The sequence below is a fragment of the Tachypleus tridentatus genome, chromosome 3 (assembly GCF_004210375.1).
Source record: "Tachypleus tridentatus isolate NWPU-2018 chromosome 3, ASM421037v1, whole genome shotgun sequence".
Taxonomy (NCBI): Eukaryota; Metazoa; Arthropoda; class Merostomata; order Xiphosura; family Limulidae; genus Tachypleus; species Tachypleus tridentatus.
The window spans coordinates 10,680,464-10,702,866 of NC_134827.1; the positions used below are offsets into that span (position 1 = coordinate 10,680,464).

At 34.2% G+C, this 22,403-nt stretch overlaps 1 protein-coding gene and 1 long non-coding RNA gene across 2 annotated transcripts in view; one reads left to right on the top strand and one right to left on the bottom strand.

The window, feature by feature from the left end:
• LOC143246345 (uncharacterized) overlaps positions 1 to 6,319 on the bottom strand; it is a 72,345-nt gene extending 66,026 nt beyond the window's left edge. The window contains exon 1 of the long non-coding RNA XR_013025920.1: positions 4,022 to 6,319. This is a non-coding gene — a long non-coding RNA (uncharacterized LOC143246345). The remainder of the gene's footprint in view (positions 1 to 4,021) is intronic.
• LOC143246342 (growth/differentiation factor 8-like) lies at positions 1,083 to 22,033 on the top strand. The gene is made up of 4 exons (XM_076492902.1): positions 1,083 to 1,830; positions 10,354 to 10,544; positions 13,404 to 13,589; positions 18,403 to 22,033. The coding sequence occupies exons 1-4, from the start codon at positions 1,278 to 1,280 to the stop codon at positions 18,787 to 18,789; spliced, it is 1,317 nt and encodes a 438-aa protein (XP_076349017.1). The 5' UTR covers positions 1,083 to 1,277; the 3' UTR covers positions 18,790 to 22,033.
• The last annotated feature ends 370 nt before the right edge of the window (positions 22,034 to 22,403 follow it).

A 22,403-nucleotide genomic window follows, 5' to 3' on the forward strand; every position in this document is an offset into this window, starting at 1 on the left:
AAATCAAAGTAGGTTGAACCACTTTGACCCAAATATATAGGACTCTAAAAATAACAAACAAACATTATTACGCAGAGTTGTGTCACATAGAAAGAGATACATTCATAAAATTGTAAAGTATATACAGTAATATTTAGAAAAATAATACACACACATATATGAACACAAGCATAAAAATATCTGACTAGTTATGAATCATTTAAGAAAAAAATTATATTTTTAAATAACATATTATGTACAATGGAATAATGGGAAAAATTATGTTTTACATATGTAAGTGTCAAGAAAATCAACAACTTTTACATATGCCTTTAGAAGAAGACGGGTACTAAAAACACATACCAATAGCTTATAACATTGTATGTAAAATAAATCTATTTTTACTGGAATTCGGTGTCAATAATAAGTGTTAAAACGTAACGTCTAACATTATTACATCCGAATCGAAAAATAAAGTGTGAGACACAATTAAAATAAATACAAACATATTGTAAAAGTGTAAAGCTAAATTACCGAGTTCTTTAAAGTAACTAATCATATGAGCTACGAGTTTTATTAAATTATAAGACGCTTTAATAAACGTCTTATTGCAGTTTAATTTTTTGTAAAGAAAGATATATTTCATCACTGAAAACAAATAATGCAATTTAAATGGATTTATTTTACCATTTTTGTTATAATTAGTAGTTTAGGAATATTTAGTTACATCGATTACTGATTTGTTGATTGGCTCATTGATTTTTATTATCTGCAGGTTCTCAGCTGTAATGTTGTCAGTCTTCTGTATTACTTAAAAATATTTGTTAAATTTGATACTGACATCGTATATTAAATGATCAACTGTTCTACGTTGACAACTAGACATTCAAAACATGTGTGAAAAGATGTAGGAGACCAAAAAGACCCAAACATTTCATGGTCATTCTTGATAATCAACTATGCCTCCCATTCTTATTAATTCATCATTCAGTGACCAATATGAAGCAAGGTATTCATTCTGTAACCAGCCCATTGGTGCTTTCTACGAGGGAAGGTGGACACCAGTAGGAACGTTGCCACTGCAAAAATGTAATTAAGCAGTGAAATAAAAGACATCTTATCTGTTTTTCTAACCCCTTTACTACATGATCTAAACTTATAAAGGGACAACACACTCCAAGTAGCCTTATGAATTATAGTTTGCTATCAGTGGCAGTATATTCAATTATTTCTTTTTCGTTTTACTAAACATACGGTAAAAAGACCTTACTGAAATAAATATATAGATCAGCATTAGCATGTCGTTATCTCGAGACAACATTGCCCTTTATCCTCCTTGCAAAATTTTGGTGTTATTAATGTGTTTAGTTATTGTAATTTGCATATCAGGAATGTTATCGTTGACAGAAGAGACCCTGAAAGAACAAGAGAACGACAAAGGAAAGTTTCTAGAGATGTCTAATTTGACAGTACAAGATTTAATGGATTCTTTGTTTCAACAACAAGAAAAGCCCGAACAACAACCCAGAAATCCTGCACGCGATTCCGTGGAAGAAGCAGTATTGACTGTTGTAAATGGATCACGGAAATGCCATAAATGTTTACTGATGGAACAGGAAAAAGAAAAACGACTTGACATCATAAAAGCCCAGATTCTTAATAAACTTGGGATGAATCGACCTCCAAACGTCACTCGGAGAAATCAGCAGAATATACCTCCCCTCATAAACCTCATTAGGTCGAAGGTGCAGAGTGATTTATCCCACTTCCAATATGAACAGTCCCAGTCGAACGAGCACGAAAAGGACACAGCAACTCCGGACCTGGCGTTTGCTTTTGCAACCAGTGATCGTGAGTACTAATATTGATAAACATTTATATCGTATTATATCTATATAGTATGAAATATAGCGAAACAACAGTAAAAACGCTAAATAAGCTCATTACTTTACATTTTTTGCAATATTTTATGAGGAACTTTAAGTAACACGTCAGTTTATACCAATGGCTTAAACCTGAAGCATTTATTTTGTTAAACTAATTTAGCCATCTTGCGAATATAGCTTAACCACGAAGGAAAGTCTATTATTACATTAGTTTTAGTTGTTCTCTCTTAGACTGTAATGTAATGAGCCCACCATATACGTATACAGAAGTAGTACCCACACATACACAGAATAATTTTGCTAATAATAATGTAATTTCATGTAAAACCCATCACCAGAAATATAATTAATTATTAAACACTCTTCCTGTAAAAGTAATGAAACTCTTTAATTGTTTTAATATTACTCAAACAATAGTTCAAAAAATTCAAACACCAGTGTATTTCTTACTTCCCATTGGTTGATATTGTGTTGTTATTAGTCAAAGTATAACATGAATGATAGCAATCGAAAAATAGAGTTTGTCAGATTTACAGCTATCTTTCATATCTATTGTAACTATATAAAAACACATAATGAGCATTTATGTCTGAAATAAATATGGAGGGAAAAGTCAAATCACTGGCTGACTGAAAAACGATATGAAATATTAACGAATATTTATTTTTCAGAAACTGAGTTGAAATTAGTGTATCTTAGGTCTGAAATTAAAATTATATCACATTTGTTTTTCTCTGATATTACGTTCTTATATGATCAGGATTTTATAATTTCTTAAGTTCAAAAGTTTTTATGCCATTGCCTGCTTATCCGCTCATACATGTGATAGTTATATTTAAAAAACGTAGGAAGATATTTCAACTTATTTGGATTAGATATATGACAGAAATATCCTATGCTTTGACAAACAACGAAAAAGTAAAAACAACTAACTTGTAAAAACTAAGCTATTACATAAACAGCATTCTTGTGAGCAATATGAGAAGATACAAATTGTATCGATATGAATACCAGGACAAAGATTTATTTAAATGTAAAAACGCAGTGTGGAGTATAATTTTTTGTTATATTCAAGAGACCAGCAAGACATAAACTATATCTAGTCCGTCTTGATGTGTTATGTTTCTGTGGTTTCTTTTTCTTTTCTCTCTCTCTTTTTTTTTTATATAAAGAAGATCGTTTAAGTATAAACGCAACGTTCCACATAGTCTAAGTTGACTGCGTGACCTAGTTCTTAGCGAGTGTAGACTACGAATTTTAGATTACGTTGTTCATGTCCCGTTTCTGAAAAGTCGTGCTCCGCTCATTCGTGTCACCGATGCACTAGCAGTGGCTAGTCGCCTTCCATGTTAACATGTATGTTTGTAATTAGCTATGGCTATGCATGGATAGTCTTTTGTGTAGTTTTAGGTAAAAATTCTAAATAAAAGAGCAAACAAACATAAAACGTTTTCCCCATAAGAATAAACCGATACAACTGCAAGTTTTGTATTTATTGACAAAATAGTTGCATCATCATCAACGGAAGTGGTTAATTTCAAAACAGGTCTAATCGTATTTATGTAGGTCTTTTTTACTTACTGGACTTCGGTTATTTAGATACTGTCATTATTTGTTTTGGTAATCGATGGGAAATTTCCAACTGATAATCATGTACGAACTTTCAACGTGATTCTCTAGTCTCAAAATGTATATTAACAAGCACTTTCTTAGTAGAACTAAGCCATATCTTACAATAAAAGGGATTATATGTTCGAACTTATTGACATATATGACTACTTACTTGATTGTTTTTATCTTTTCATTTTCATTATATCTACAACCATATTTTCTACAACAATGAATATTCATCTTAACAGGGTCGTGTTTTAGAAACGCAGTTATTTCTAATGAAAATCTAATTCGATTTATCATTTAAATGACAATCAACGTATGTTTTTAAGGTCATACACAAAATATTTAACGGCACTAAACTTACTAGAATATTATCATAATTCATCTTAAGAAGTTATTGCTGAGAGGGATTTTCTTAACATCCCTGAGTCAGAGATTCACGTCAGTCTTTCCAATCAAGAAGTTTTGGCCAGGTGATGTATCTTTGGCCTATCCGCTTTCTTATTTCACGCCATCTACATCTGTAAAGGCAGGTTACTTACCTTTTAAGGTTTGTCCCTATATCCCTAACTCTCTCCAGCGTTTTCAGAGCCAGCAGTTTGGTCACTCTACGTTCTCATGTCATGGCTTTTTGTGCTGTGCCTGTTGTAATGGCAAAGACCTTGAGACAGATTTATGTGACTACGAGCTTCACTGCATCAGCTGTGAAGTCTGCATGCCTTCCTATTCCCATTCTTGTCCCAAGTGGAAAGAGTTACAGTACTTGACAACTTTTAATAACATATTCTCTCATGAGGCATGGAAACTGTTGTCTTCCACTCCATCAAAGACATCTGCTGCCCCCCTCCATTTTGCCACCTTGGTGGGTGTGCAGACTCACTTTTTCGTGACTTCTGAAGAGTTTTTTATCATGTTGTCTTCAGAGGGAGTTGAAAGGTCCACGTCAGCTCCTGTCTTTGTTCCAACCTCCGCTTCTGGTCTCTCGCCATTGGTCTCATGGTGCAAAACTATTACATGGTCGCGCCCACAGTTGATTGACTCACCATTTTCTGACCATTTGACCTTGAGCAGAATCCATGGTAATCGGCAGGTTTCTCGTCTAAAGAAAAATTGTGTGGTCGTAAACCAAAAAACTCTTTGCCCTCATCCCCTACTAAATAATTGTCAAACCTTATATTCCAACCTGGAAGATATTAAGGCCTGAATGATTCATACCATCCAGTCTCTGTATCTTTACAGAAAGCTTTCCTCCTCCATCCTCCTCATGCCATCATTCTTCAGTAGTATTTTACAGAAAATACAGGTTGTGTGATAGTCGAATCCATGGTGGTGTGGCTTCACTGGTCATTCATATCTGTGCCACTAGCCACCCCACTTGAGGCTGTAGCAATTCATCTCTCATTGGATCATACCATAACTATTTATTTCTTTCCCCTATCTCCAGTAAAGACGTACACTCAGTCGGACCTTGATGTTCTTTTAGATCATTTGCCATTTCCTACTCTCCTCTTGGGTGATTTTAATGGACATAGTCCCTTTTGGGTCAGTACCAACATTGGTGGAAGGAGCCGTTCCCTAGAGTGTATGCTTTTAGATCAGAGCCTCTCTCTCTATTCAATAGTGATTGTTTTTACCCACTTTCATGCACCCAGTGAGTCTTTTACTGCTACAGATCTATCTGTTCAACCTCACTCTATTCTATTTTTTTCTTGAAATGCGGATAGTGACACATGGCAGCAATCATTTTCCCATCGTCTTATGGGAAACTTGCAGTGGTCAATGCCTCCCGACCTGTATGCAAAAGTGGAAATTTGACCGGGCTGACTGGTTCTCTTTCATCACTCTCTTAAAACTTGACCCTGCCATCGTTTGTCTGCCATATATTAAAGACTGTATGGTAGCAGTGACTGACTGTATAGTCATTCCTGTAACCTCGACACATTTTCCATGGTGGAGTCATGGCTGCCAGAAGGCATAAAAGGATGAAAAACAAGCGTGGGATACCTTCTGACAGTATATCTCTCTTTCTAATTGCATAGTTTATCAGTGGGGTATACCCACACTCGGCATTGTTGTATGCTAAAGTTCTACTTTAGGAAACTTTTGGCACTTAGTTTGCTAGACCCCATTTACTGTCAGGGCTCTTTCTGCATTGGGGCATACCACACTTTGCTTGTTCACAGTTTGTACTCCATGTTCCATGAAACACCTCTCCATCTTCAACGTTTGCAACTCTCCATGCAATACTTTGTTAAACTACATTCCTTGCCAAAGCACCCCACCTGGGATCGTGTTTTCCGCCATGGGTGGGCTGCTCTGTTCAGTAAAAGACAGTCCATTATTCCACCTTTTGGCCTCTGTATCTGGGCTCATATCAACGACTTGGGTCTGGTATGGGACGACGTTTCCAAGTCTAGTATTAGCCCATTCCTCCATGGCATGTTACCATTCCCATGCGTGATCTTTCTCTGAGTCACCTAAAGAAGGAGGATACTCCAGACTGGAAGTACTGCCTTCTCTTTGCCAAACATCTCTCTAACCATCCATCCGTCAATTATAATATGGATAGTTCAAAGTTAGGTGCCTCTGTGGACTTTTTCATGGTTTGTTATGGCTCTATGGTTCCACACACACTCCCATTTACGTTTTCTGTGTTCACTGCAGAGTTGTATGCCATCAATCGCGCCATGTAGTAGCTAACCAATACTTTGACTATTCTGTTTACACAGACTATCTTAGCTATCTATAGGTCCTGTAATTGCTTCGCGTGACATCTCACCCAGTTCTTCTTGATATTTTGCAGTGCCTGACCTAGTTTTCTTTCTCATCTATTCGTATCCGGATTTTCTAGATAGCAGGCCACGTCGCTGACATTGTAGTAAATTCTGTCTTCTCAAGTGCCATTATGTTTGAATGTGTTCCATATGTAAACTATGGTTCTGTTACCAAGATTCGGCGTCAGGCCAATTGGCAACAGGCTTCGGGTGAAGACCATTCTAACAAGTTTTGTCAGATCAAATATACGATTGCTCCTTGGACGTCTAGTTTTGCAGGGGTTCCAAGGAGGAAGTTGTCTTAACAAGGCTTCGCCTAGGTTACTGTTTTTAAATCATCATTTTCTTTTATTCGGCGCTGTTAATACTCAAGTAACACTAGCCTACATTTTACTGTCGTGCCATCTTTATGATCGTAAGTGGCGGCACCATTTTAAACATGTTTACCCTCAAAATTTACTATCGACTTTGGACAGTGACACAGTCTGTCTTGGCTATGTTTTTACCTCTTTATGGGCCATTGACCTTTATAATTTTGCTTAGGTTTTACCTTTCTTTGAAATTTTAACAACAACAACACAAAAAAATAAACACGTCCCATATACTAGAGTGTACCGTTTTCAACTTGCTTACTTTTACCTATTGTATATTTCGTGATGACGAGAAAACCCACTTGTATAGAAAATTTTATATTTTTAAAAGCAGCTGGTATGGGTAGAGAAAACACTAGTAGAGGAGCGAACAATGTTTCGACCAAACGCAAAATTAGAGAAGCCTTTCTTATACAACAACTCAAGCCCAAAATAAACCAATAAAAGGAACACCTTTATACCTATATTAATAAATATATCCAACATCTAAGCACGCCCTCTACATTCCTACACTCAGTTACACTACTGCCTTCAAACATGTGGTGAGTTTCCGGTCAGTAATCCTTTTTTTCTTTTTGTGAACCTGACAATGACCGAAGAAAGTCGAAACGTTTTTCGATCCTCTACTTGTGCTTTCTCTAACAATACCAGCCGTTTCTAAATATATAATTTTCTACTGTATATTTGTTATTATATTTTTCTTTTTCATTCATTTTTAACATTTTTTCATACAATCGTTTTTCTTCAAAACGGAACGAAACCTTATTTTTTCAACTGAGTGTTCGTTCATTTACCAATTGTTTGGCTCAAATCGTCCCGTTGCTTTGTGCCATTAAACGTCAAACACCAACCAACTAACTTAAGATAAGGAGTCAAAGACTGAACACAATACTCCAAATGTTTCTAATCAGCGATCTGTACAATGAAATTATAACCTCTTTAAACTTACTTTTAATATTTCTGTAGATACAACCTAAAAATCCTATATTCCCTACCAGCACACTACTTGGAGGGTTTTACACACTGATCAACCATCACACCAAGATCCCTTTCTTTCATGACACTGTCAAGGTTATTCTCATTCAAATTATACTTATAACTCAAGTCATGATAACCCATGTGCATTATCTTACATTTATTATAATTAATACCCATCTGCCATTTATTTCTCAACTCACTAAACGATTTAAACTCTTTTGTAACGCAGCAGTATCGTATTCATAACTAGCACTACTCAAGACCTTAATGTCATCAGCATGTGTTACGACTTTATTAACAATTCTTTCAACTATGTAAGTTTAAAAAAAAACAAAGGTCCTCAAACTGAACCCTGGTGTAGCCCATTTGTAGCATTAATCAGTTTAACTGAGTCCTATTTATAACAACCCTCTGCTTTCTTCCATTTGATCATTCTGCTATCCAATTAACTAACACATTCCCACACATATAGACAAAAACGTGATAAATCTTTCAATCGAAAAAAAACTGTAGTTTTCAAGTGTTCAAGTGTAAGTCAACTCAAATTTATGAAAACGAGTATACCAAATAAACCTGTCCAGCGTCACAAAACTGAAAGTAACAGGATGAAATCACCAAGGGATTTGTATATGTTCCCAAAAACAATTTACAAAATTGCCATTGTTTATTTTGAGAGTTGTATAAAGTCCTAATATAGTGGACTATAACCATTTTATTCAATATATGTTTTTAATAACTTATGACTGATCTGAATTTAGAAAACAAGAGTTAACCACACTTTACCAGAATGATGTTATAAAATCCGTGCTATTTTTGGAATAACTTCCTCCAATTAGGTTATGCCCTTTGGTGGTATGATCACGTACAATTATTCTTCCATAATTTCCGGACGTTTAAAGAAAATTTTCACAGAAAACCATAAGCACAAAAGATTATTAGAGCTGCACTATGTATACGGTGGAATGGAATTTCTATGATTCCAGTTTCTTCAGTCGTCTCTCTCATGGAAACAACCGATGATTTGGTTGGAATCTTGTGAAACTTTGGCTCGTGTGTCTTTGTCAAATTTAAATTCTTGTTCATTACTTTGCTAATAATAACCGGAGATGTACACAATTTCATTTTAATGCTTTTTTAGTCATACAGGAGATTCTCATTGCCTCCATTTTTTCCAGTTCATAGCATTATTCCTGATGAGCTTGAATTTTGACTTTGGAGGTCGTTTCTGGCATATTCTCTTTTTCTTGTTGAAGGCTTCAGCTTTCATGTAGAACATTGGAAACTTCCTTACCTGAATTTTTGTCATACTTTGGATCAATATCATTTAACAATATCTCCAATATCTTTCTTCGAAAGAAATCTAAATTATGATATATGTATATGATAAATACAAGCCCATAAATTTGGATCAACATACTGTATACTTACTTGAACAATAATACTTTTAAATAAAACAAGTTTCCCATCTTTTATATATGTTTGAATAATAATACTTTTAAACAACACAAACTTCCCATCTTTTATATATCTCTATAGTAAAGTTTTATCTGTTTCTAATAAATTTAGACAGTTGTAACCCCCCCACCGGCACATTAGTATGTCTTCAGACTCACACCGCTAGAAACAAGGTTTAGATACCCGTGGTGGGCAGAGCACAGATAGCCCATTGAGTAGCTTTGTGCTTAATTCTAAACAAACCAACAAAACTCAATAGTAAAATGTATTAAAATAATTCAAACACTTAAGATCCTTATGAAACGACACATGGTTATTTAAAACAACATAACATAATACGAGGAAGAAGTTAAACGATACTTTATTTAAGAAATTTGAAAGATTACAGAACATTTCTGTAGATACATCATTTTATACTTTTTCCTTTCTTTGTGTAACAAGCAACGTCTCTGTGAAATATATGTTATTCTATCATAAATAAAACGTAAGACTTCTTGAGTCTAGTATTTACTTTGGATCATACGTTTAATATTTTAAATACACTTTATTACATTTCAAATAAAAGGAAAACTTTATATGAATTAAAATAAGCTCTTCTCTACTTTCATTTTGTTTGTCTAAGCATAAGCTGTAGTTAAATAAGTGTATAACTTTGATTTATTTAGAGAAATATAAAATAAGAAAGCGGCCCGGCATGGCCAGGTGGTCAGGGCATTCTAATACCTGTCACTCCAAACATGCTCCCCCTTTCAGCGTTATTATGTGCGGTCAACTATTTGTTGGTAAAAGAGTAGCCCAAGAGTTGGCGGTTGATGGTGATGACTAGCTGTTTTCCCTATAGTCTTACACTGCTAAATTGGGGACGACTTTGCACGAAATTAAGAAGGAAGAATTGAGCTTTGAAGATAAATATTCTGTATTTCATGTATTGAAACAATCTTTCATTATTAGAAACGTGTGCAGACTCTAGAACAAATAGATGTGTTCTTATTGAATCTTTCAACTTCTTATTCAAAAAATATTGTTACTTTTTCATGTCTCTTTCTGTGCTGCCAGAACCTTTATTAGACCTAAATGAATTTTCTTTATAAGTAATTTCTTGTACAATTTACTGATAAACACTGGGATTTCCTTAGGCACAAGAATTGCTAGTAAAGACTCAAATGGCTATTAGAAGAGAAAAACTAAAACTGTTTTTACTAAGTGGTATTGAAAGATTTGTGAACATAGAAAAACACTCTTTATAACAGATATTAACTCTGTATTCTTAACATATGTCCTCTACGTTCTTAACAGCGTTCGATTATCTTCACATACCAGCAGAGAATGTGCTACACTTTATTATTCCTGACAAAGTCATGAACTCTCAACTCAGAAAGGTTCATCTTTGGGTCCATATGAAACACCTCGAGAATTATAAAAAGGGTGGTATTACTGTTCACATAAATCAAGTAGTCCAAGATATTGAATCTTATAGACTGTTAGAGGTAAGTCAGTTCATTAAGATAAGTTTTAGAAACCTTAAGAAGTTTTCAAAATATTCAGAAGACAGCCCAAAGTAAAATTTTAATATAGCTGTGTATCACACTTGATTTATACATGCTGTACGTAATCAACTAGTGTAAGAAATAAAAAGGCATCTTCATAAATATTATTAGTGAATATCGTTTAGTGTGAAAAAATTGTTTAAAATTTATGTATTAATTATTATGTCTTCAATGACGTCATACTTCGATCAGAAATAAAAGTATAATGAAGAAACATAACAAGATCTTTTAAACAACATAGTATTATACAAATCAAAAGTATACAAATGCGGCGAACGTTAGAAGCTACCCACACAATGCTCAAGTTTGTCCTACAAATAGTTATTTTAAATCTGGTGACACCTTGTACAAACACAAACAAAACGTAGCAATGGATAATAGAGCAGAAGTCACATTTGATGTAACATTCATGACTACAGAAACTAAAGTCCTTGACATATATAGACCAAAAAATAGGTTAAGCACTAGCAGTGCGGTACAGACACATCGATGACATATTTGGCATATGGAATCGTGGAAAAGAAACACTGCAGTAGTTTTACTACGTCCTAAATAACTTTTATCCATCAGTCAAGTTCACACTAAAAATTATTCATCGCAGATATATACTTAACATTCTTGGACGTAGCCCTAAAAATTCAAAAGAGACAAATACGAAGCTGTCCATATATAACAAAGGATGCAAAAATTCAATATTTCTCCGATACAAATCACACCACCCAAAACGAGTCAAAACGGAAATAATCAGAGAAAAATTAAAATTAATAAATCGAAACTAATCCACGATAAATGCCTTTCAAACAGCTCGAAATGACTTTAAAACACTATTATTACGAAACGAATATCCCGAATATTACATTGACAGTGTTTTCAACTCGTGAAAAAGAGAAAACATTATACCAGCACGAGACTCCAAAACAGAAAAAAAACACATACGAAAACGCCCACAATAAACATTCCTTTCTTAAACAATACAAGCACAACCAATATTCGTGAAGCCGTTTTAACAGTTTCAACTGACAATCAACATAACGCTAACACCAGGTGAAACATTGAATGAGCTATTATTTTGCTCTTCATTCTCCCAAAGAAAATGTGCCAAAATAGCTATGCCAGAGGAAATGGAGCAAAACAAATGTTCCATCTCGAAAAAATGTAGTTACCAAATCATTTATTATAAAGTGAAGGTGCATGTGTAGGAGAAACCGGAAGATCTTTGCACATATGCATCTCATGATATATCAGCGTGTTATATACGTATGACCAATACAAGACCGTTCCAGCAGAATACTTTCGATACAAGCATGGAACCCCAAACACAGAAATTCAAGAGTCATTTAAAGCTTCTGTACTACAAGTAAAAGTTAAGAGAAAAATATGAGGAAGTTACAACCCTTTAACAAAATAAAAAAGGAACAGAGACAGCAGGATGCACATGTAACTAAACTGCTATGATTTCATACAAAAACAAAAAACGATAAACAATGAATGCGAAACTCGACATGAAGAAACGACTCCTGTATGTTATTTTAAACTTGTTTGGACCAATACAATAAAGATGGTGTTATATATAAATATATTTACTTAATAATTACATGAAAATCTTTGCTATTGTTCACTTTGCTAACATCACCTCAACGAACTTTATCAGAGTTTCTTGCTTTATTAACACATAACGTTCATTAATTCAAAGTGTTTGCATATTCTGCCAGGCCTGTATTAGCCTAGTAATCAGCGTGTGGGGCTGCTGTCAGAGTTCGAGCTGTGATGCTGTTGAATAGTCTCTGCGCTTTCATTTGAGGGTGCGTTATAAAAATGATAGTTAAATCATATATTCAAGTTAAATAGCTGGACAAAGTGTTGGCATCGAGCGCGTGTTGCTGGTTGGATGCCTTTCTTCTGGACAGTACTTCAAAATTAGCCAAGGCTATACGTGAATCATAAATATCTCCGACCTAGTGGGCATAACACGGATTTGTTGTTAAAGCACAAATCTTTACAGCAGGTTATATACATATCGCGCCCACCACGAGTATTGAGATCTTGGCGTTTAGTAGTGTCCTAAGCCTTTAGACTTGCTGCTAAGCCACCGGATGGCGCTTGCATGCGGTGAGGCTAAGATTGAAAATTCTTTAATCCATGCAACATCACATATCTTTACTGAAGCTTCAAATCAAGTATTTGTTTATCGTGAATTTTGCATTTTACTAAACACACAGGCTTACGTCACTTTTCAAATAATAAATCTTAGTTCCTTTTCATACGTTTTACAATAGTGTTTGTTTTTATTTACTATTAGATTTAATGAAAAACAATAAGTGAATTCAAGTGTGTGTATATGTTTTCCTTACAGCAAAGCTACATCAGGCTATCTGCTGAGCTCACGATGAGAATCTAACCCCTGATTTTTAGCGTTGTAAATCCGTAGACTTACCGCTGTACTGGCAGGGGGTGTTAATTCAAGTTAAAATGTTCACAAAATGTGTTAAGAGACTGCAAATGGAAATGTAAGCATACGCATACCAGTCATTTGCTTTCAAGTATGTCGTTAGTGTATTTTTCTCTGTATACTTTGTGCCTTTCCAGTAACACAATAGTATATCGGTGGACTTAATACACAAAAAACAGTGATGAACAGGACTCAACCCCTTGTGTAAATTTGTGCTTAACTTCAAACAAACTTGTTCTTAGAATTTAATTTAGTGTTTGTTTCTTGTATGTTTGATCATATCTAAAAAAATCTATTTAGTATTTGATACCTCAATAAGTAAAGTAATGTAATCTCTCATATTTCTATAGTTTATGGTTAAAAATATCAACCTGAGAAGACACCGCGGGGATTGGATCAAACTTAATATTCATAAAGTTGTTTCCCATTGGATACACCATCCTAAAGAAAATCTTGGGTTGGTTGTTGAAATTGATGACAACATGGGCAACATCTTTCCTATTACCAATTCATCTTGGATCGATAATGAGGCTCACGTAAGTGTTTTATTGTGCTGTAAGCTCAGAATAGTATGTTAGATAATATATCAAAACATATTCCAGTATGTTATATAATATATCAAGACATATTCCACAATAAATTTCATAACTGATGTGGTTTTTGTTTACTTTTTCATATTTTCCTAACACCCATAGGGTTGATTACGTTATATTAAAAGAGTTTTGACATGCAATTCAACAAGTTTCACAACCAATCCCAAGTCGTGGTGAAACAGAATGAAACAAAAATTACATATTAACATTGTTTGTCGTAACGTAGTGTGATGCTACTGAAAATTGATAGCTTGTGGAAAGGGTGTGTAACAATCTTATTCGATACAAACTATTCTTACACACATACACACAAACACATCATAGAGATAAGTTCAGGTCGAGGATTTATAATTTCCAAGACGAAGATATCACTTGAACGTTCTCACATCTGAAAACAAGAAAATATGAATCAATGTAGGTGACTAGGACTACTCAGAAAATGACCTGCAACAAGTCCTATCCCAGTCATGGTAAGAAAAGTGCAGCGTCTTTTAACATGTTAACATAAATATTTGTGGCAAAAGCCATTCACGACAATAGGTTGTAGGTGCACTACGATGAGGTTTCCAGTGATTTAACCATCGTATACTTCAAACTTCTAGAAAGTGAAATGAGTATTTTATTGTTTTATATGAAGGTTACCGCTTATATTCTAATCTGTATTTCCCATCACTAAATGACTCATGTAAAGCTAGCAGAGAGAAGAAGGTGCATTTTGAACATAATAGTTTTATGACGAGGGTTTTGGTAATAAAAACTACGATACAGGGTTGTTAATAAGATACCTCGTAATCAGATACGGCATGACTGCAGCGATGACGAGACAGCAAAATGGTTTTAATATAACGTTTATTTAACCTTATGTAAATAGGCCAACAGAAACATTCTAACATATTCATCTACTCGTATAAAGTTTCCTGAGAATAATAGTTCAAAGTCATATTGTTTTGTGTATTTGTTAGCTGTTCAAATAATCTGTGGAATCTTTAAAACCAGCGCAAATCAGCTACAATTTTTTAATGACAAAAATGTACAAACCTTCTTCGTGCTAATGTGTTCTTAATGTAGAAGATGTTTATGAACTACTCAAGAAATTAATAAGAAAATTACCATTATCACAAAGTTGCTCCGCGGACGACCCAGTAAGATATTAAGGACCACACTCTGAGGACGTGTTTCTTGAAACAAGGGATCCAAACCTTTCTTAGCACTAGGCCCATCAGTACATTTTACATTTTGACTGAGGTCCACATCTGTAGCGATATTTTACCCCCAAGATATCAAGCTCAACATGCTCGAATTTACGTTTAATTACAGTACTGTGCAAATGTTTTACAAGAAAATATTTTATTGTTTTTTCCCGTTTATGAGGCATATCCTTTGATGCCATTGCAAAATATAAATTTCAGCACCATGTTAATACTTCACTGATCCCTGTTGACAATTGAATGAGCCAGTTTAAGAATACTTAGTGTTTAGAATTTTCATTTACTTATACCAAAGGCATGTCATAAGGATTCTACTTGAATGTACAAACTGATCAAATCTAGGGTTTGAAATAATTGTCATGGTATCACATACAGTGATACTAACTATATAGCGTATGATACGAGTATATGCTAGAAGATATAAACTTAATAGCACTCTACTAATGAATCTCGATAAAAACAGTGTTTAATACTATATATTGAGGTTTGTTGTCATGCCCAAGAAATGCGTAGAAAATTGTCAGTAGAGCAGAAAATTCGTATAAAGGTTTTACGTGATGCTGGTTGACCTTTGCGACAAATTGCTTTACACTAGAAATGCTTTTTAAATACTGTCAAGTACGTCCTATATCGTGACACCAAGATAGGTAAATATGAAAATAGGAAAGGAAGAGACAGAACACCTGAACTTAATGATACTAATGTTTCGTATCTTCGTTTATCCAACCTTCGGGACAAAAGTAAGACTGTCACTGACCTCAAGCATGAGATAAGCGATTATGTATCAAATGATAGAAAAGTGTGCAGACCTACAGTATCAAGAAGACTCAATAAGAATGGAATATTTGGTTGTAGCAGGAAAAAACTTTTACTTCGATCTTCAAATGTTGTACAAAATTCTATTGATGATTGGACTTTTGATTATTTGACGGACGAATATAAGTTTGTAATATTTAGTTCAAAGCCTAGATTGTACATCCAGCGGAAGAAAAGTCAAAGATATTTACCTCAATGCATAGCACCTATCATGTAGCAGAGGGGAGGCAGTGTGATGGTTTAGAGGTATTTTCCTGATGAAGTAACAGGAGGTATTTGTAAAATATGTGGAATAATAGACAAGTGCAATTACCATCAGATACTGAACTGTCATGGTATACCCATTGGAATTCGTGTTATTGATAAAGGATTATACTGCCAATAAAATAATGATTTTAAACACTCACCCAGCTCATGTAGAAATTACTTACCTAAGAAAGAAGCTGCTGGAGTCATCATTCAATTGATGTAATAGCCCCCACTGAACCCCTATTTCAACCCAATTAAGCAGATATGTAAGTTGATAGATCAAAAACTTGACAAATCAAAAGTTACTTCCAAAGAAACTTTATGGTAGTGTATCGTAAACATTTGGAGTAAAGTCCTAAAGGACACTGTGATTAAATATGTTGTAAAAATGCCTGAAAAACTGTCTGCATTTATCAAAGCAAAAGGAGGCACACAAAATATTAATTGTCTGCTGAACTCAAGCATTTTCACTGAGCATCTGTTGTATTGAATATGAAGATTAACAAAAGTTTGATGTTTCACCTGTAATTTACTTTTCATTGTTCTTTAAAAGAAGCCTCGAATATAATTTTTGACTTTGTCTTAACACTTTTTCATATTACTGTATATTTCTTACTCATGTCTATGTTAAGATTGTAGAAAAACTAAACAACCGTCATGCATGGCTTCAGTTCCTGGATCTCTATAAATTTGTTTGTTTGTTTTGGAATTTCGCACAAAGCTACTCGAGGGCTATCTGTGCTAGCCGTCCCTAATTTTGCAGTGTAAGACTAGAGGGAAGGCAGCTAGTCATCACCACCCACCGCCAACTCTTGGGCTACTCTTTTACCAACGAAAAGTGGGATTGACCGTCACATAATAAAGCCCCCACGGCTGGGAGGGCGAGCATGTTTTGGCGCGACTCGGGCGCGAACCCGCGACCCTCAGATTACGAAGTGCACGCCTTAACGCGCTAGGCCATGCCAGGCCCTCTATAAAATAAGTCAAAATTTATCACTGCAGTATTATTAAGCAATAGTTACTACTTTTACAGATATTCTCAATATGAATAATAAAAACAACTACGTATGTTTAGCTCATTTTTCCGATTTCTTGGCCTCCAACTTTGCCACTCATCACAATAAGTATATACTGGTGTGTGTTTACAACTCAAGACGCTCAATGAAAGGTTAGATGTTTGTTCACGAATATAAGAAAAATTAGTTTAAATACCTATCGAACCAACGTATCCTTCTTAGAACAACATTTCATTTTGGCTTAGTTTAAATTTCATGCCTTTATTAAAATGGTAAGCAATAATCATTGCAATTGCGGTTGCTTCTCATGATTTATAGATTTTTATTAATACGGGTGCAGTTGTTCAGTTCGCTTACAACAATGTCTTCGCCTCCAAACATTCAATGGATGAATAACATACAAGACTTCTGTCAAGACGACCCAAGGTTGAGTGCTACTCAACACAAAAAGTAGTCCTTCTCGAGAATTTCATGAACGTAGAAACAGATCATCAGCCGAAACATAGGATAAAACTAGTTACTAACGAGTATCTAATTCTTAACACGTTGCTAATTAATAATTGGACTTAGGTGACCTTGTAAGCTACTAACAATGGCACAACCTTACCAAGTGAAAGAAAAGGTGTATTTACTGAAACCAACTTGTAGAATTCATACACATGTATGAGTTTGTTGTATTTAACTTTTGCTTTTCATCAGTATTGTTGTTAAAAGCTGTACTATTATTGTATTAGGTCATTCAAATTTCGGACTTTATTAGAGAAATTAACAAAGAAATATTCAGTTTACTGTTCCCAAATCTCTTGCTTTAATAAATTAAAATTTTAATGAGAGTTTGATTCAATGTAGTTAACCCCTGTGAATCTCTTCTACGTAAGTAAAACACTCAATTAGTTTATATAGTGGACACCGGATGCCTCTCAAGATGTTTCCAACAGTTTACAGTTCTACTTATTGTGTTAAAATTATGTAGTTCGTAGAATAATAATGAGTTTTTGTTTCAAAGTTTTTGTGTTAATATATCAATTTTTTTTGTATTTGGAAGTACTTGGTCTGGTTTTAATATAACTGGTGGAGACGTAGGGCTGTACATTTCTCTCTACTTATTTGTGATAAGTATATGGAGATTAATCGTTGGATATGCCCAAAAGTGTTACGTGTTTGTAGTTCAACGGTTTGGTCTAAGTCTTAGAGTGACTACTGACAATTTAAGAGCCTCCAGTGTTTTGAGGGTGTGTGTTTGCTTTATATTTAATACTGTAACCTGTAATGGTTACAAAAGGTGAGTGAAGAAAAAAATAAATAAAATAAAAATTAAACTTGACACATTGTAATTTTCTGAAACGACTGACTTTTTGTGCTACTTTATTCAAGTTAATTTATAACATTTAGTGCGGGAATAAAAGAAACGACTCTTCGTGATTTTATGTAAAAAATTATTGAAACGTAAAAACATTTATTTTTCAGAGGCCTTTTATAGAGATTGAAATGAAGAAACCTCTGACGATTCGATCCAAACGAAACATAGACGGTCTTGAATGCGACCTAAATTCCAATGAGATCAGATGTTGTCGTTACCCTCTCACAGTGGACTTTATTGAGTTTGAATGGGACTGGATTATAGCCCCACGAAGATACGAAGCCAATTACTGCAGCGGAGAATGTCCGTTCGTATTTTTACAGCGATATCCTCACACCCATATAGTTCAACAAGTCGACCCAAACGGATCTATCAGCCCATGCTGTGCACCATCCGAGGTGTCTACCATAAGTATGTTGTACTACGAAGACAATAGTCACATTATTTTGGGATATTTGCCAGGAATGTTGGTAAAACGATGCGGTTGCTCGTAGTTAGGAATCAAACAAATCTGAACGCTTCATTAGTAATTGCCATTAACTAATAGTCGTCCATTTACTGATGTACCCCGAAAACTAATGAGTGATATTTAGTGTGTCTAAGGTTTTATTCATCACTACTTTGAGTCACTCGGTGGTTGAGCAGTAAGTATGTAGGCTTAAGACTCTAAAACTACGGTTTCAATACCAGTGATGGGCAGAGCACAGATAGCTCGTTATGCAACTTTCTGTTTAAAGCAGTCAATCAACCAACCATTACTTTGTTTGATTTCTTCTCGTCACAGCTCTAAGTGAAAAATTAAATCTTATCCATTGACCATTTACTCGTGTGTGTTTTTGCATACGAGTAGAATCCAAACCAGAGTGTTTTATAGAGAAGTACCATACTTAAGATATTAATAAAATATATTTTATGTAAAACATTGATGCACGCAATGCATATGGAATTTATAGAAAGAATGTTTGGTTGTTTTACTTGAGCACAAAGCAAGACAATGAGCTATCTGTGCTGTGCTCCCTACGGGTATCGAAACTCGGATTCTAATATTATACGACGTCCAAATACTTACCGCTGTATCACTGGGGGAGGGAGAATAAAAAGAAAGATAAAGATGAATTTATTTTAGATGTTATAAATATGACCTAAATAAAGCATATTTTTATGAATCAACTACCTTTATGTTCAAATACCTTTTTTAAATAGTAGATTTGTAATTTTAAAATGTTTGGATCGTATGTTCTTGGATTAATCATACAGAACAAAGTTTTGTTAAATGAATGTTGTTTTTTATTAAAAATATAAAGATAATAATATATTTGGAAACAAATGACATCTTTAATATTTTAATTAAGTCAAACGTATTTTTTCGATGTTATAGATCTAGATTGTAAAGACAAAGAATACGGGAACTTAATTAATTAATTTGTGTGCGTGTTATTAATTACCTTGCTATCATTTACATCAGCCATAAAGTGCTATTCCAATCGTGCTATTGATTTTAACTGTATAGGTAAAAACAACGGTTTTTAAAACAACTCCTGTACACTCAAACTTGATTAATAAATAAATAATTAGGGTTAAATAGAAAAGAAGAACTGATGAAGTCGTTCAGATTTTTAACAATCTATATCTTCATTCTTTGTTTACTTTTAAATTTTCTGTAAATTCTCACATAAACTACGAAATGTTTGTGTCACAAAACTCACTACGCTTTTCACACAAAACTCAAGAATTGAAAGTCTCATTTATTTACAATTACAAAGAATGATGAAAATTACGATTATTACTGAAACGTTAAGGAAGTTACTTATCACAATTTATCAAGAAAATCAGGGCAATTTTTTATATATTAGGTTTTCACTTTGTTTGTATTTATAACAAGCCACACTAAGCAATTTGCTGCGTCCACTGCGGGAAGTTGAATCCTGGATTTTAGCGTTTTAAGTCTGTAGATATACCGCTGTCCAACTTCGAGATTCAAATTTAATTTTTAATTAATTGTCATTCGAAAATTCTGGGCTGTATTATTATTGTATAGGATAGTATAGTGCGTTAAGTAATTTGCCGTAATAAGAATAAGCGATGTGTGTGATTTTCTTATAGCAAAGCTACATCAGGCCATCTGCTGAGTCCACCGAGGGGAATCAGCCCCCTGATTTTAGAGTTGTAAATCCAGCGGGGGACAATAAGAATTAGAAAGAGCATCATATTTTATATCCCATGACAGAATCAGTTAATTAACAACCGCTTAATTTATACTGTGAATCTGATTATTGTGAACTGATAATGCCTGAAATTGTTTTCCTTCTTTTCTGAAAGAAATTCCTCATCAAACTAAGTTTTTACGATTATTACTCCTTTTGTATTCATGCTGACAGAAGAAACTCAAGTTGACAAAAAAAAAAAAGTTAACAAGGGATTTTGTGAAACCTACCCACACACAGATGCTAGCTCTCACAATCAGGTGTTCGACAGTCAGAGTTTCAGTTTTTATTTTGTGTTAATAAGGGAAACGAAATTACCTTCCGTTTTCTCTCAATTCGAGTGCGGAATGAAAGCGTAAATGATAGTTAAAGAACGGAAAAAAATCTCTAACTTCTACAGTTTCAGGTTACGATTAGACAGTCGCCACGTACATAACACTATAGGCTAATTTTTTTGTTTCAAAGGTACTTTTACTTTTTAGAATATTGGGATCGAGCTCAATTGTACCTTTCTGCCATTATATTCACAAATAAATCCGGCTGGTGACCAAAATCGTCTGAAGAGCATAATGTAAAGACTGTAGATATTGCTTTAGCTAGAAAAGTAATGATCAAACGCTAAAAGTGTCGTTGTGAAATAACCGACTTCCTGAAGAAAATTAATTTATTTTCTTTTTTTAACATCTGTAATATTTCAACACATATGTATCTAAATATTCTGTTTATTGGCTCAAAATATTCCTGAAATGATACATGATATAGCAATTGTTTGTAGAATTCAAAAATTTGAACATTATTTTAACCACTACTATTGTATCCCAGTCGCTCTGGTTAGCACTGGTATTGGTTCGAATGCCTCGTCGACATTGGATATATCATCTTTATTTTCGATAACACGTTCACAGAACTGCTACGAACACTACATTTTTATCTTAAGTAAGAAGCCGGTCACAGTTTAGTGATAATCTTAACGTTTCTATGATATTTTTATGATTGTATGTTTGTCCGCATGCGAGTTTTTTTTTTTTTTTTACATTTTGATCTCGATTTAAATGTAAATCGACAGATGTTCATAAGAACTCATTATTAAATAAAGACACATTATTTCAATGTTGAATAATTTACAAAACATCGAAAACTGTGATATATTTGACTAACATTGTGTTATATTAAATGTGTCCCTAATGATGCAACACAGTTACTGTTTAATTACACATGAAGGTTTAAGCCTTTCGTTGAAATATTTATTTTTATTTTTACAAGTGTTCTTTTACTTCTTGAAATTTCCTATATGCAAAAAAGCTAAAATAAATTTCTTTAATGTCTGAAGTTTGCAAGTAGTTCGCTATTGCAAGTTTGATGAGATATCAAAATATTAGACGGCTTTGCTTAAATCATAAATGGCAGTTACTATGTATTTTACCATTAATATTTGGAGAGTTATGAAAAAGATATGTATTCAAATGTTGAGGTACGTATATCTTTTGAATCAATGATCTTTCTACTGTTATTAAATAAAACAAATAAAGTTTAACTGTTTGTGGGTGAGCGTTATTATTTTTGCTTCAGCACAAAACTACACAAAAGATGTTGTTTTTTGAATTTCGCGCAAAGCTACTCGAGGGCTATCTGCGCTAGCCGTCCCTAATTTAGCAGTGTAAGACTAAAGGGAAGGCAGCTAGTCATCACCACCCACCGCGAAATCTTGGGCTACTCTTTTACCAACGAATAGTGGGATTGATCGTCACATTATAACGCCCCCACGGCTGAAATGGCGAGCATGTTTGGTGCGACGGGGATGCGAACCCGCGATCTTCAGATTACTAGTCGCTCGCCTTAACCCGCCTGGCCATGCCGGGCCTACAAAATAGATTTTCGCTTTTTTAGTAATGTAAAGCCATAAT